Source organism: Mustelus asterias, chromosome 13 (assembly GCF_964213995.1).
Source record: "Mustelus asterias chromosome 13, sMusAst1.hap1.1, whole genome shotgun sequence".
NCBI classification, from domain to species: domain Eukaryota; kingdom Metazoa; phylum Chordata; class Chondrichthyes; order Carcharhiniformes; family Triakidae; genus Mustelus; species Mustelus asterias.
In genome coordinates this window covers 55228881-55243994 of record NC_135813.1, presented here as the reverse complement: position 1 = coordinate 55243994, position 15114 = coordinate 55228881, and the positions used below count along the sequence as shown (strand labels likewise).

The window sequence follows — 15114 nt, the reverse complement described above, 5'->3', positions numbered from 1 at the left end:
GACTATCTACAGGGATAGTCTACAGATTAGAAGACAATTCTTTATTTATGTCACACCAGCACTGCTTCCGGTCCTGCCATGTTCAGAGGCTTTCAGCTTGTGATGCCCCCACTGTATTCATTATGACTCTTAAAGTGAAAATTTTGCCAGATCACAAAAGTTTTAACCTATTTCATGTCATTCGTTTAGAATGTCATTTTCAACCAGCTGTGTTCTTACTTCATTGGTAAGTTTTGTGGTTTTACTGTTCAGACTGAAGGTGGTTCTAACATTTTCCCCCACAAGCTAACCAGATCTGCCTACCCAGTCAAGACATTTTGCCCTTGAAGATAGGTTGGTTGACTTCATATTTGCCTCCCCTTTGCATCAGAATTGGGTCTGAAGTCCAAGTTTCAGTAACAAGCCCAGTCTCTTCAGATCATACAGATCTAGCATGGTACTGAGGAAGTGCTGCACAGTTGGAGATGACCTCGTTTGGATGAGCTGGTAAACTGAGGCCCTGTCTGCCCTCTCGGGGAGGCAAAGAATCCCATGGCACTATTTCAAAGAAGAGCAGTGGAGTAATCCCTGGTAGTCTGGCCAATATTTATCCCATCACAAAAAACAGATTGTCTGGCTGTCATCACACTTGTGGGATCTTGCTCTGCACACATTGACTTGCGTTTCTTACTTTACAACAGTGACTACAGCTCAAATTACTTAATTGGTTGTAAAGCAGTTTGGCCTGAGGTCATGAAAGCTGCAATAGAACTGCAGGTCTTTCTTTTGGAACCTAAGGCATTATATGGGCTCACAGATATTTCTCAAAGCACAAACGTTTAAACCCATTTCATGTCATTTGTTCAGAATACCATTTTCAACCAGTTGTGTTCTTATTTCAGTGGTAGGTTTTGTGGTTTTACTGTGGCTTTGTACTGTCTTGGTTGGTTAAGAGGAAATTATTAGGACATTCTGCAAGAAGATTTAGCATATACTTTAACACTCCTACGGGACTGTACAAAACTGGGCCATTTCCTGAGTTCTTCAGGGAAAGTGTGCAGGCAACATCCCACACTTCCACCAAAAGTTCTTTCAGTTAGCAATCTGGTTGGGAACAAAATATATTGACAGAAATCTCTGACCTGCGGCTAGGGAGGCTTGAACTGTCATTTGTGATTATATATGAGTTTGCAAACTGCACTGAAGGTGGTGACCGTGGTTCGGGATGCTGTGACTGTGATTCCAGATGTTGTTACTGTAGTTCAGGACATTATAAGTGTGGTTCCGAGTGTTGTTACTATAGTTCAGGACATTATAAGTGTGGTTCCGAGTGTTGTGATTGTGGTTCCGAGTGTTGTCCCTGAGGATTGGAGGATAGCGAATGTGGTATCGTTATTTAAGAAGGGTAGCAGGGATAACCCAGGTAATTATGGGTCAGTGAGCTTGACGTCCGTGGTAGGGAAGTTGTTGGAGAGGATTCTTAGAGACAGGATGTATGCGCATTTAGAACGGAACAATCTCATTAGTGACAGACAGCATGGTTTTGTAAGAGGGAGGTCGTGCCTTACAAATTTGGTGGAGTTTTTTGAGGAAGTGACAAAAACGGTTGACGAAGGAAGGGCCGTGGATGTCGTTTATATGGATTTCAGTGAGGCATTTGACAAAGTCCCTCATGGCAGGTTACTTAAGAAGGTTAAGGCTCATGGGATACAAGGAGAGGTGGCTAGATGGGTAGAGAACTGGCTTGGCCACAGGAGACAGAGGGTAGCAGTCGAAGGGTCTTTTTCCGGCTGGAGGTCTGTGACCAGTGCTGTTCCGCAGGGCTCTGTACTGGGACCTCTGCTATTTGTGATATATATAAATGATTTGGAAGAAGGTGTAACTGGTGTTATCAGCAAGTTTGCGGATGACACGAAGATGGCTGGACTTGCGGATAGCGATGAACATTGTCGGACAATACAGCAGGATATAGATAGGCTGGAAAATTGGGCAGAGAAATGGCAGATGGAATAAATGCGAAGTGATGCATTTTGGAAGAACTAATGTAGGGGGGAGTTATCCAATAAATGGCAGAGCCATCAAGAGTATAGAAACACAGAGGGACCTAGGTGTGCAAGTCCACAAATCCTTGAAGGTGGCAACACAGGTGGAGAAGGTGGTGAAGAAGGCATATGGTATACTTGCCTTTATAGGACGGGGTAGGGAGTATAAAAGCTGGAGTCTGATGTTGCAGCTGTATAGAACGCTGGTTAGGCCACATTTGGAGTACTGCGTCCAGTTCTGGTCGCCGCACTACCAGAAGGACTTGGAGGCTTTAGAGAGAGTGCAGTGAAGGTTTACCAGGATGTTGCCTGGTATGGAGGGTCTTAGCTATGAGGAGAGATTGGGTAAACTGGGGTTGTTCTCCCTGGAAAGACGGAGAATGAGGGGAGACCTAATAGAGGTGTACAAAATTATGAAGGGTATAGATAGGGCGAACAGTGGGAAGCTTTTTCCCAGGTCGGAGGTGACGATCACGAGGGGTCACGGGCTCACGGTGAGAGGGGCGAGGTATAACTCAGATATCAGAGGTTCATTTTTACACAGAGAGTGGTGGGGGCCTTGGAATGCGCTGCCAAGTAGGGTGGCGGAGGCAGACATGCTGGCTTCGTTTAAGACTTACCTGGATAGTCACATGAGCAGTCTGGGAATGGAGTTGGACCAATGAACGGCACAGGCTTGGAGGGCCGAAGGGCCTGTTTCCTCTGCTGTACTGTTCTTTGTGATTGTGGTTCCGGGTGTTGCGATTGTGGTTCCGGGTGTTGCGATTGTGGTTCCGGGTGTTGCGATTGTGGTTCCGGGTGTTGCGATTGTGGTTCCGGGTGTTGCGATTGTGGTTCCGGGTGTTGCGATTGTGGTTCCGGGTGTTGCGATTGTGGTTCCGGGTGTTGCGATTGTGGTTCCGGGTGTTGCGATTGTGGTTCCGGGTGTTGCGATTGTGGTTCCGGGTGTTGCGATTGTGGTTCCGGGTGTTGCGATTGTGGTTCCGGGTGTTGCGACCGCGGTTCCGGGTGTTGCGACCGCGGTTCCGGGTGTTGTGACCGCGGTTCCGGGTATTGTGACCGCGGTTCCGGGTATTGTGACCGCGGTTCCGGGTGTTGTGACCGCGGTTCCGGGTGTTGTGACCGCGGTTCCGGGTGTTGTGACCGCGGTTCCGGGTGTTGTGACCGCGGTTCCGGGTGTTGTGACCGCGGTTCCGGGTGTTGTGACCGCGGTTCCGGGTGTTGTGACCGCGGGTTCTGGGCGTTGTCACTGTGGTTCCGGGTGTTGTGACTGGGACTCCGGGTGTTGTGACAGGGACTGCGGATGGTGTGACTGAGCCATCGGGTGTTGTGACCCAGATTCCGTGTGTTGTGACCCAGATTCCACGTGTTATGACCGTGGTTGCGGGCATTGTTACCGTGGTTGCAGGCGTTGTGACCGTGGTTCTAGGTGTTCCGAACGAGGTTCCCGGTGTTGTGACCGCGGGTCCGGGTGTTGTGACCGCGGGTCCGGGTGTTGTGACCGCGGGTCCGGGTGTTGTGTCCGCGGGTTCTGGGCGTTGTGACTGTGGTTCCGGTGTTGTGACTGGGACTCCGGGTGTTGTGACAGGGACTCCGGATGTGTGACTGAGCTTTCGGGTGTTGTGACTCAGAATCCACGTGTTGTGACCGTGGTTGCGGGCGTTGTGACCGTGGTTGCGGGCGTTGTTACCGTGGTTGCGGGCATTGTGACCGTGGTTCCGGGTGTTGTGACCGTGGTTCCGGGTGTTGTGACCGTGGTCCTGGGTGTTGTGACCGAGGTTCCCGGTGTTGTGACCGCGGTTCCCGGTGTTGTGACTGTGGTTGCGGGCGTTGTGACCGTGGTTCTGGGTGTTGTGACCGTGGTTCTGGGTGTTGTGACCGTGGTTCCGGGTGTTGTGACCGTGGTTCTGGGCGTTGTGACCGTGGTTCCGGGTGTTGTGACCGTGGTTGCGGGTGTTGTGACCGTGGTTCCGGGTGTTGTGACCGTGGTTCCGGGTGTTGTGACCGTGGTTGCGGGTGTTGTGACCGTGGTTCCGGGTGTTGTGACCGTGGTTCTGGGTGTTGTGAACGAGGTTCCCGGTGTTGTGACCGCGGTTCCCGGTGTTGTGACTGTGGTTGCGGGCGTTGTGACCGTGGTTCCGGGTGTTGTGACCGTGGTTGCGGGCGTTGTGACCGCGGTTCTGGGTGTTGTGACCATGGTTCCGGGTGTTGTGACCGTGGTTGTGGGCGTTGTTACCGTGGTTGCGGGCGTTGTGACCGCGGTTCTGGGTGTTGTGACCGTGGTTCCGGGTGTTGTGACCGTGGTTGTGGGCGTTGTGACCGTGGTTCTGGGTGTTGTGACCGTGGTTGTGGGCGTTGTGACCGCGGTTCTGGGTGTTGTGACCGTGGTTCCGGGTGTTGTGACCGTGGTTGTGGGCGTTGTGACCATGGTTGCGGGCGTTGTGACCGTGGTTGCGGGCGTTGTGACCGCGGTTCTGGGTGTTGTGACCATGGTTCTGGGTGTTGCGAATGTTGTTCTGGGTTTCGTGACTGTGGTTCCGGGTGTTGAGACCGTGGTTTGGTGTGTTGTGACTGTGATCCCGTGTGTTGTGTCTGAGATTCCGTGCATTGTGACTGAGATTCTGAGTATTGTGAACGAGGTTCCCGGTGTTGTGACCATGGTTCCGGGTGTTGTGACCGTGGTTCCGGGTGTTTTAACCGAGGTTCCGGGTGTTGTGACCGGGGCTCTGGGTGTTGTGACCGTGGTTCCGGGTGTTGTGACCGTGGTTCCGGGTGTTGTGACTGAGGTCCCGGGTGTTGTGACTGAGGTCCCGGGTGTTGTGACCGTGGTCCTGGGTGTTGTCACTGTGGTTCCGGGTGTTGTGACTGGGACTCTGGGTGTTGTGACTGTGGTTCCGGGTGTTGTGGCTGAGCTCTTGGGTGTTGTCACCAGGATTCCGTGCGTTGTGACTGAGATCCAGTGCATTGTGACAGAGATTCTGGGTGTTGTTACCGAGATTCCGGGTGTAGTGACCCTGGTTCCAGGTGTTGTGACTGCAGTTCCTGGCGTTTTGACCGCGGTTCCGGGTGTTTTCACTGCAGTTTCGGTGTTGTGACCGTGGTCCCGGATGTTGTGACCATGGCGCCGGGTATTGTGACCCTGGTTCCGTGGGTGCCGGGTGTTGTGACCCTGGTTCCGTGGGCGGCACGGTAGCACAGTGGTTAGCACTGCTGCTTCACAGCTCCAGGGACCTGGGTTCATATCCCGGCTTGGGTTGCTGTCTGTGTGGAGTTTGCACATTCTCCCTGTGGCTGCGTGGGTTTCCTCCGGGTGCTCCGGTTTCCTCCCACAGTCCAAAGATGTGCGGGGTAGGTTGATTGGCCATTCTAAATTGCCCCTTAGTGTCCCGGGATGCATAGGTTAGAGGGGTTAGTGGGTAAATATGTAGGGATATGTGGATAGAGCCTGGGTGGGATTGCGGTTGGTGCAGAGTCGATGGGCCGAATGGCCTCTTTCTGCACTGTAGGATTCTATGATCTCTATGTTGTGACTGTGGTTCCATGTGTTGTGACCGCGGTTCTGGGCGTTGTGACCGTGGTTCCGGGTGTTGTGACCGCGGTTCTGGGCGTTGTGACCGTGGTTCTGGGTGTTGTGACCGTGGTTCCGGGTGTTGTGACTGTGGTTCCATGTGTTGTGACTGTGGTTCCATGTGTTGTGACCATGGTTCCGGGTGTTGTGACCACGGTTCTGGGCGTTGTGACCGTGGTTCCGGGTGTTGTGACCGCGGTTCTGGGCGTTGTGACCGTGGTTCCGGGTGTTGTGACCGCGGTTCCGGGTGTTGTGACCGCGGTTCCGGGTGTTGTGACCGCGGTTCTGGGTGTTGTGACCGTGGTTCTGGGTGTTGTGACCGCGGTTCCGGGTGTTGTGACCGTGGTTCCGGGTGTTGTGACCGTGGTTCCGGGTGTTGTGACTGTGGTTCCGGGTGTTGTGACCGTGGTTCCGGGTGTTGTGACTGTGGTTCCGGGTGTTGTGACCGCAGTTCCGGGTGTTGTGACTGCGGTTCCGGGTGTTGTGACCGTGTTCCCGGGTGTTGTGGCCGTGTTCCCGGGTGTTGTGACCGTGTTCCCGGGTGTTGTGACCGTGTTCTTGTGGTTCTGGGTGCTGCGGCTGAGATCCCGGGTGCTGCGGCTGAGATCCCGGGTGCTGCGGCTGAGATCCCGGGTGCTGCGGCTGAGATCCCGGGTGCTGCGGCTGAGATCCCGGGTGCTGCGGCTGAGATCCCGGGTGCTGCGGCTGAGATCCCGGGTGCTGCGGCTGAGATCCCGGGTGCTGCGGCTGAGATCCCGGGTGCTGCGGCTGAGATCCCGGGTGCTGCGGCTGAGATCCCGGGTGCTGCGGCAGAGATTCTGGGTGCTGCGGCTGAGATCCCGGGTGCTGCGGCTGAGATCCCGGGTGCTGCGGCAGAGATCCTGGGTGCTGCGGCTGAGATCCCGGGTGCTGCGGCTGAGATCCCGGGTGCTGCGGCTGAGATCCCGGGTGCTGCGGCTGAGATCCCGGGTGCTGCGGCTGAGATCCCGGGTGCTGCGGCTGAGATCCCGGGTGCTGCGGCTGAGATCCCGGGTGCTGCGGCAGAGATCCCGGGTGCTGCGGCTGAGATCCCGGGTGCTGCGGCTGAGATCCCGGGTGCAGCGGCTGAGATCCCGGGTGCAGCGGCTGAGATTCCGGGTGCTGCGGCTGAGATTCCGGGTGCTGCGGCTGAGATTCCGGGTGCTGCGGCTGAGATCCCGGGTGCTGCGGCTGAGATCCCGGGTGCTGCGGCAGAGATTCTGGGTGCTGCGGCTGAGATCCCGGGTGCTGCGGCTGAGATCCCGGGTGCTGCGGCTGAGATCCCGGGTGCTGCGGCTGAGATCCCGGGTGCTGCGGCTGAGATCCCGGGTGCTGCGGCTGAGATCCCGGGTGCTGCGGCTGAGATTCCGGGTGCCGCCGCTGATATTCTGGATGTTGCGGCTGTGATTCCGGATGTTGCGGCTGAGATTCCGGATGATGCAGCTGTGATTCCGGGTGTTGCTGCTGAGGCTTCGGATGCCTAATGTTTCAGATGTGGTGATCCTGCCTCTGGAAGCCATGTTTTCGATCATGTGGCAAATGTCCTGTATGCTCTGCCTATGGTTCTGGATTCTGTGACTGAGGTTCCTTAAGGTGCGACTGAGGTTCTTGAAGGTATGTCAAGAAATTTTGGATGGTGTAATGGGTGCTTCTGTATGTGTGATGGACTGATTCTAAGTGGATAAATGAGATAGGATGCTGCAGTGCGCTCACTTTTATTTATCCACTTGCATTGCTTCTGTGTCAGGCAGCCCTGATTTAATTTTCAGAAGTCTAATTAAATCCAGGTCACCAATTGGTACTTCTCAATTGATGTTGCTTATGTTCTACCTAGGAAAGATGCCATGCACAGTGTTTCCCTGGTGGGAATGTGACTAACATAAGAACATAAGAAATAGGAGCAGGAGTAGGCCATCTAGCCCCTCGAGCCTGCCCCGCCATTCAATAAGATCATGGCTGATCTGACGTGGATCAGTACCACTTACCCGCCTGATCCCCATAACCCTTAATTCCCTTACCGATCAGGAATCCATCCATCCGCGCTTTAAACATATTCAGCGAGGTAGCCTCCACCACCTCAGTGGGCAGAGAATTCCAGAGATTCACCACCCTCTGGGAGAAGAAGTTCCTCCTCAACTCTGTCTTAAACCGACCCCCCTTTATTTTGAGGCTGTGTCCTCTAGTTTTAACTTCCTTACTAAGTGGAAAGAATCTCTCCGCCTCCACCCTATCCAGCCCCCGCATTATCTTATAAGTCTCCATAAGATCCCCCCTCATCCTTCTAAACTCCAACGAGTACAAACCCAATCTCCTCAGCCTCTCCTCATAATCCAAACCCCTCATCTCCGGTATCAACCTGGTGAACCTTCTCTGCACTCCCTCCAATGCCAATATATCCTTCCTCATATAAGGGGACCAATACTGCACACAGTATTCCAGCTGCGGCCTCACCAATGCCCTGTACAGGCGCATCAAGACATCCCTGCTTTTATATTCTATCCCCCTCGCGATATAGGCCAACATCCCATTTGCCTTCTTGATCACCTGTTGTACCTGCAGACTGGGCTTTTGCGTCTCATGCACAAGGACCCTTTGCGCGGTAGCATGTTTTAATTTGTTTCCATTGAGATAGTAATCCCATTTGTTATTATTTCCTCCAAAGTGTATAACCTCGCATTTATCAACGTTATACTCCATTTGCCATATCCTCGCCCACTCACTCAGCCTGTCCAAATCTCTCTGCAGATCTTCTCCGTCCTCCACACAATTCACTTTTCCACTTATCTTTGTGTCGTCTGCAAACTTCGTTACCCTACACTCCGTCCCCTCCTCCAGATCATCTATATAAATGGTAAACAGTTGCGGCCCGAGTACCGATCCCTGCGGCACGCCACTAGTTACCTTCCTTCAACCAGAAAAACACCCATTTATTCCGACTCTTTGCTTCCTGTCGGATAGCCAGTCCCCAATCCACTTTAACACACTACCCCCAACTCCGTGTGCCCTAATCTTCTTCAGCAGCCTTTTATGGGGCACCTTATCAAACGCCTTTTGGAAATCCAAAAACACCGCATCCACCGGTTCTCCTCCATCAACCGCCCTAGTCACATCTTCATAAAAATCCAACATGTTCGTCAAGCACGACTTTCCCCTCATGAATCCATGCTGCGTCTGATTGATCGAACCATTTCTATCCAGATGCCCTGCTATCTCCTCTTTAATAATGGATTCCAGCATTTTCCCTACTACAGACGTTAAGCTGACCGGCCTATAGTTACCCGCCTTTTGTCTCCTTCCTTTTTTAAACAGCGGCGTAACATTAGCCGTTTTCCAATCAACCGGCACTACCCCAGAATGCAACGAGTTTTGATAAATAATCACTAACGCATCCACTATTACCTCTGACATTTCTTTCAATACCCTGGGATGCATTCCATCCGGACGCGGGGACTTGTCCACCTTCAGTCCCATTAGTCTACCCAGCACTGCCTCTCTGGTAACATTAATTGTATTAAGTATTTCTCCTGCTGCCAACCCTCTATCGTTAATATTTGGCAAACTATTTGTGTCCTCCACCGTGAAGACCGACACAAAAAACTTATTTAAAGACTCAGCCATATCCTCATGTTTTTGGAAAATAGTTGGTAACATGTCAGTTGAGACAATTATTTTTCTCTAAATAGTGGGGAGTATTCTAAAGACTTTGCCCATGTGAAGACTGATTAGTATCTGTCCTGTTTGCAGGGGGATGTTTGCTGGTGGGCTACGGGAGATGCAGGAGAAGGAGATATTTTTACATGACATATCCTATATGGCTGTGTGCAAAATCTTGGACTTCATCTACACATCTGAGATGGAGCTGAACCTGAATAATGTGCAGGACGTGCTGGTGGCTGCTTGTCAGCTGCAGGTAATTGAGCCATGATATTTAACCATAGACTTGAGCATAAATATTAATACTCCTACATTGAGGGTATCATTCAAGAACTGAATGTGATCCTATCCATCAGACAGTTCATCGGGATGGTCTCATGTGATGGGTGAATCTTTAAACAACAGTTGACATGATTCAGAAGCTCCTGTCACCAGATCCATAGGGAGTGCCTGAAAGATTTAATTTCCTGGATTTCAGAGTTTCATTTAACTGCTTTCACCACAGTCCTTTAAGTGGACGTGCCCCACTGACAAAACAAAGAAATTGAAACCTCAAAGCAACAAAAGTTATATGGTTGTGAAAATTGCTGACATAAAAGATGCATACCTTTCATACTTCCATTTGTCTCTGTCCCTGTACATTCCCAAGGTTCAGATTCACAGCTATCATGTAAGGCTGCTTATCTTGTATGTCATGAACCACGCTGATGTTATCTGTGAGGGTGTCCCAACTTGAAACACCGGTCCATGATGCTGTATTGTTTTGTTTTTGGAAGGGTGTGAGGAGTCACGTGAACCCCCAGTGAGAATAACTAGTCCAGTCATTGTATAACAATTATTAAAGACTGCTTATTTAATTAAAGAAAAGACAAAACAAGACTATAATACTCAAAGACAGTTTAGAACAGAGAACATAGAACATAGAACAGTACAGCACAGAACAGGCCCTTCGGCCCACGATGTTGTGCCGAACTTTATCTGAAACCAAGATCAAGCTATCCCACTCCCTATCATCCTGGTGTGCTCCATGTGCCTATCCAATAACCGCTTAAATGTTCCTAAAGTGTCTGACTCCACTATCACAGCAGGCAGTCCATTCCACACCCCAACCACTCTCTGCGTAAAGTACCTACCTCTGATATTCTTCCTATATCTCCCTATAGTTATGCCCCCTTGTAATAGCTCCATCCACCCGAGGAAATAGTCTTTGAACGTTCACTCTATCTATCCCCTTCATCATTTTATAAACCTCTATTAAGTCTTCCCTCAGCCTCCTCCGCTCCAGAGAGAACAGCCCTAGCTCCCTCAACCTTTCCTCATAAGACCTACCCTCCAAACCAGGCAGCATCCTGGTAAATCTCCTCTGCACTCTTTCCAGCGCTTCCACATCCTTCTTATAGTGAGGTGACCAGAACTGTACACAATATTCCAAATGTGGTCTCACCAAGGTCCTGTACAGTTGCAGCATAACCCCACGGCTCTTAAACTCAAACCCCCCTGTTAATAAAAGCTAACACACTATAGGCCTTCTTCACAGCTCTATCCACTTGAGTGGCAACCTTTAGAGATCGGTGGATTGGACCCCAAGATCTCTCTGTTCCTCCACAGTCTTCAGAACCCTACCTTTGACCCTGTAATCCACATTTAAATTAGTCCTCCCAAAATGAATCACCTCACATTTATCAGGGTTAAACAGTAACCCTAAGGGTTATCAGGTAACAGTTTAGTATATGAATCATTAAACCCACACATAGTTTATGCAGAAATTACCCCTTGTTCTAAATATGTTTACGATTCCTGAAATTCTTCAGACTTCCCCCCTTCCAAACAACATCCAATTAAATAAATCTTTATTACCTCACAATACAAGGCTGAGGATCAAATCCAGTTTATAGTTACCTCACAATACAAGGCTGAGGATCAAGTCTGGGAAATGTCTTTTCCTGGTCTAGTGAAGATATATAAATGGCCTTTATGAAGATTTTTACACTGTTGTAGCTCTAAGACTTAGATGCGGCTATGAATTTTTTGTACAAGGGAGGCCATGCCTCACAAATTTGGTTGAGTTTTTTCAGGAGGTGACAAAAATGATTGACGAGGAAAGGGCCGTGGATGTCGTCTACATGGATTTTAGTAAAGCATTTGACAAGGTCCCTCATGGCAGGCTGGTGCAAAAGGTTAAATCTCACGGGATCAAAGGTGAACTAGCTAGATGGGTACAGAACTGGCCTGGCCATAGAAGACAGAGGGTAGCAGTGGAGGGGTCTTTTTCTGATTGGAGGTCTGTGACTAGTGGTGTTCTGCAGGGCTCTGTACTGGGACCTCTGCTGTTTGTGATATATATAAATGATTTGGAAAAATATGTAGCTGGTCTGATTAGTAAGTTTGCGGATGACACAAAGATATCTGGAGTTGCGGATAGTGATGAACATTGTCAGAGAATACAGCAGGATATAGATAGGCTGGAAAATTGGGCGAAGAAATGACAGATGGAATTTAATCCAGATAAATGCGAAATGATGCATTTTGGTAGATCTAGTGCAGGAGGGAGCTATACAATAAATGGCAGAACCATCAGGACTATAGACACACAGAGGGATCTGGGTGTGCAAGTCCACAGATCCTTAAAGGTGGCAGCACAGGTGGAAAAGGTGGTGAAGAAGGCATATGGCATGCTTGCCTTTATTGGACGGGGCATAGAGTATAAAAGTTGGCATATGATGTTGCAGTTATATAGAACATTGGTTAGGCCACATTTGGAATACTGCGTCCAGTTCTGGTCGCCACACTACCAGAAGGATATGGAGGCTTTGGAGAGAGTGCAGAAAAGGTTTACCAGGATGTTGCCTGGTATGGAGGGTATTAGCTATGAGGTAAGATTGAGTAAACTAGGGTTGTTCTCCCTGGAAAGATGGAGGTTGAGGGGCGACCTAATAGAAGTTTATAAAATTATGAAGGGCATAGATAGGGTGAACAGTTGGAAGCTTTTTCCGAGGTCAGAAATGACAAACACAAGGGGTCACAAGTTCAAGGTAAGGGGGGCAAGGTTCAACACAAATGTCAGGGGGACGTATTTTACACAGCGGGTGGTAGGGGCCTGGAATGCACTGCCAAGCAAGGTGATTGAGGCAGACACGCTAGGATCATTTAAGACTTATCTAGATAGCCACATGAACAGACTGGGAATAGAGGGATACAAACGGATGATCTAGTTAGGAACACATGATCGGTGCAGGCTTGGAGGGCCGAAGGGCCTGTTCCTGTGCTGTATTGTTCATTGTTCTTTGTTGAATTATGGACTGTTAGATGCAAACTCATCTCTCGGCTGCTGGATGTAAATTAGCCTATCTGCTTCTGAGGTTGCTGGCAATTATACCATTTTGCTCTTTGATTGTTTATTCTTTATATTTGACTGTCAGCATCTCTCAAATTCCTCGACTCTAGAAATTAGCATCTGTACATCTTCACTGACCTCTCAGTCATCCAGGTAAGCTGATCCCTACTAATAGGGCGATTTATACCTGGTTCTGTCTATATCTCCGCTAATCTCATTACTAGGAAAATCATATCTTTTTGAAAGCCTTTTAAAGTTGGCTACTGCTGTCGCTGGACAGATTTCTTGCTATTGCTGGGCAGGTCGCATCCTGCCATGCCTTGTTAAATTCTTGTTAGAGTCATAGAATCCCTACAGTGCAGAAGGAGGCCATTTGGCCCACCAAGCCTGCATCGACAACAATCCCACCGGGCCCTATCCCCATAACCCCACGTATTTACCCTGCTAATCCCTCTGACACTAAGGGGCAATTTAGCATGGCCAATCAACCTAACCTGCACATCTTTGGACATTGGGAGAAAACTGGAGCACCTGGAGGAAACCCATGCGGACATGAGAATGTGCAAACTCCACACAGTCACCCGAGGCTGGAATTGAACACGGGTCCCTGGTACTGTGAGGCAGCAGTGCTAACCACTGTGCCATAGTGCTGTTACTAGGCAGATTCATGACATATGCCTTTCCTCAGTCTGCAGGTTTTCACAAATGGTTCCCTTTCTTTTCAAATGGCCTCGCAAGCTGCTCAGCTGCATCAACTGCAACAATATAATAGTAATAATAAAAATGTATGGTGACCTAGGTGCCAGACAGACCCACCCAGTTGATCCTGCAGAGTCCACCTCACTGACATCTGGGGGTTTGTGCAAAGATTGTGAGAGCTGTCCCATAGACTAGTCAAGCAACAGCCTGACATAGTCATACTCATGATTCATACTTTTAAGCCAATGTCCCAGATATGTCCTGGCCCACTGGCATGACAGACCCACCAGAAAAGGGGGTACAGTGAAATACAGTCAAGTTTCTTTTCATTATTCATTTACAGGATGTGGGTGTTGCTGGCTAGACGAACATTTATTGCCCATCCCTAGTTCTCCTTGAGAAGGTGCTGGTGAGCTGCCTCCTTGAACCACTGCAGTCCCTGAGATGTAGGTACACCCACAATGCTGTTAGGAAGGGAGTTCCAGGTTTTGATCCAGTGACAGTGAAGAAATGGCGATATATTTTCAAGATGTGGAGATGCCGGCGTTGGACTGGGGTAAACACCTTCGTCAGGTGAGTGGGAGTTCTGTTCACAGAACTTTATATTCACAGGTTCACAGGTCTTTATATGCCCTGTTTGTGAACAGAACTCCCACTCACCTGATGAAGGAGCAGCGCTCCGAAAGCTAGTGGCGTTTGCTACCAAATAAACCTGTTGGACTTTAACCTGGTGTTGTTAGACTCCTGACTGTGGTATATTTTCAAGTCAGGATGGTGAGTGACTTTGAGGGGAACGTGCAGGTGGTGGTGTTCCCATGTGTCTGCTGTTCTTGTCCTTCAAGATGGTATTGATCGTGGTTTTGGAAGATGCTGCCTAAGAACCTAGGTCTGTTCCTGCAGTGCATCTTGTAGATGTTGTGACTGAAACTCTGGATGTTGTTACTCAAGTTCCAGATGTTGTGACTGAGGCTGGGAATCCGGCAGTGTGCAACTCATCTCCAGAATCCTCAAAGCCTATCCATCATCTACAGGGCACAAGTTAGGAGTTTGATGGAATACTCCCCACTTGCCTGGATGAGTGCAGCTCCAACAATACTCATTCCACAAATATTCAACCCCTCCACCACAGATGAACAGTGGCAGCACTGTGTACTGTCTACAAGATGTATTGCAGGAACTCACCAAGGCTCCTTCAACAGCATCTTCCCAACCCATGACCTGCACCATCTAGAAGGACCAGGGTAGCAGATGCAGGGAACACCACCTGGAGGTTCCTTTCCAAGTTACACAGCATTGTGTCTTGTAACTATATCACCATTCCTTCACTGTCGCTGGGGCAAAATCCTGGTATTCCCTCCCTAACAACACTGTGGGTGCACCTACATCTGTGAACTACAGGGATTCAAGAAGGCAGCTCATCAGTATTTTCTCAAGTGATACTAGGGATGGAAATAAATGCTGATTTGCCAGTGACATCCACATCCCATGAATGAATAAATAAAAAGAAATGGAGTGCAAAAATGACGAGCTTCATTGAAGAATTAGGGATTTGGAGGGATAGATTTGGATGGGATATTTAGGACACCTGAGGCTTCAATGCGACAATTGGCCTTGTCTAGTCTAAAGTTTTTCATCTTTTTTTCAAGATTTTTACAGTCAACTGTCAGAGTGTGCATCCAGATGTTGTATTTCTGCAATATATAGCCCCTGACACTAGGTGGCATAAGGCCGCTTTGTATGAAACTGCAGATCTTAATTTGAATTACTGGATAAATTGAACCTTTTAGTGAAAGAATGATCAGGAACAGACTGGAGATGAT

General features: G+C 49.5%; 1 protein-coding gene across 13 annotated transcripts in view; it reads left to right on the top strand.

Annotated features, from left to right (window-relative positions):
• The window catches only part of klhl22 (kelch-like family member 22), a 60911-nt gene that overhangs the window by 27474 nt on the left and 18323 nt on the right, over positions 1–15114 (top strand). For 12 of the 13 annotated variants that reach the window (XR_013499362.1, XR_013499365.1, XR_013499366.1 and 9 more), the window contains one exon: positions 9352–9517. Coding sequence is in view for 8 of the 13 variants with exons in the window: in XM_078226789.1 (XP_078082915.1) it covers positions 9352–9517 (166 nt within the window). In the remaining 5 variants the exon portion in view is untranslated. Of the gene's footprint in view, positions 1–7090; positions 7222–9351; positions 9518–15114 lie in introns of those variants that run through there. The other variant, XM_078226794.1, reaches the window with a different exon arrangement.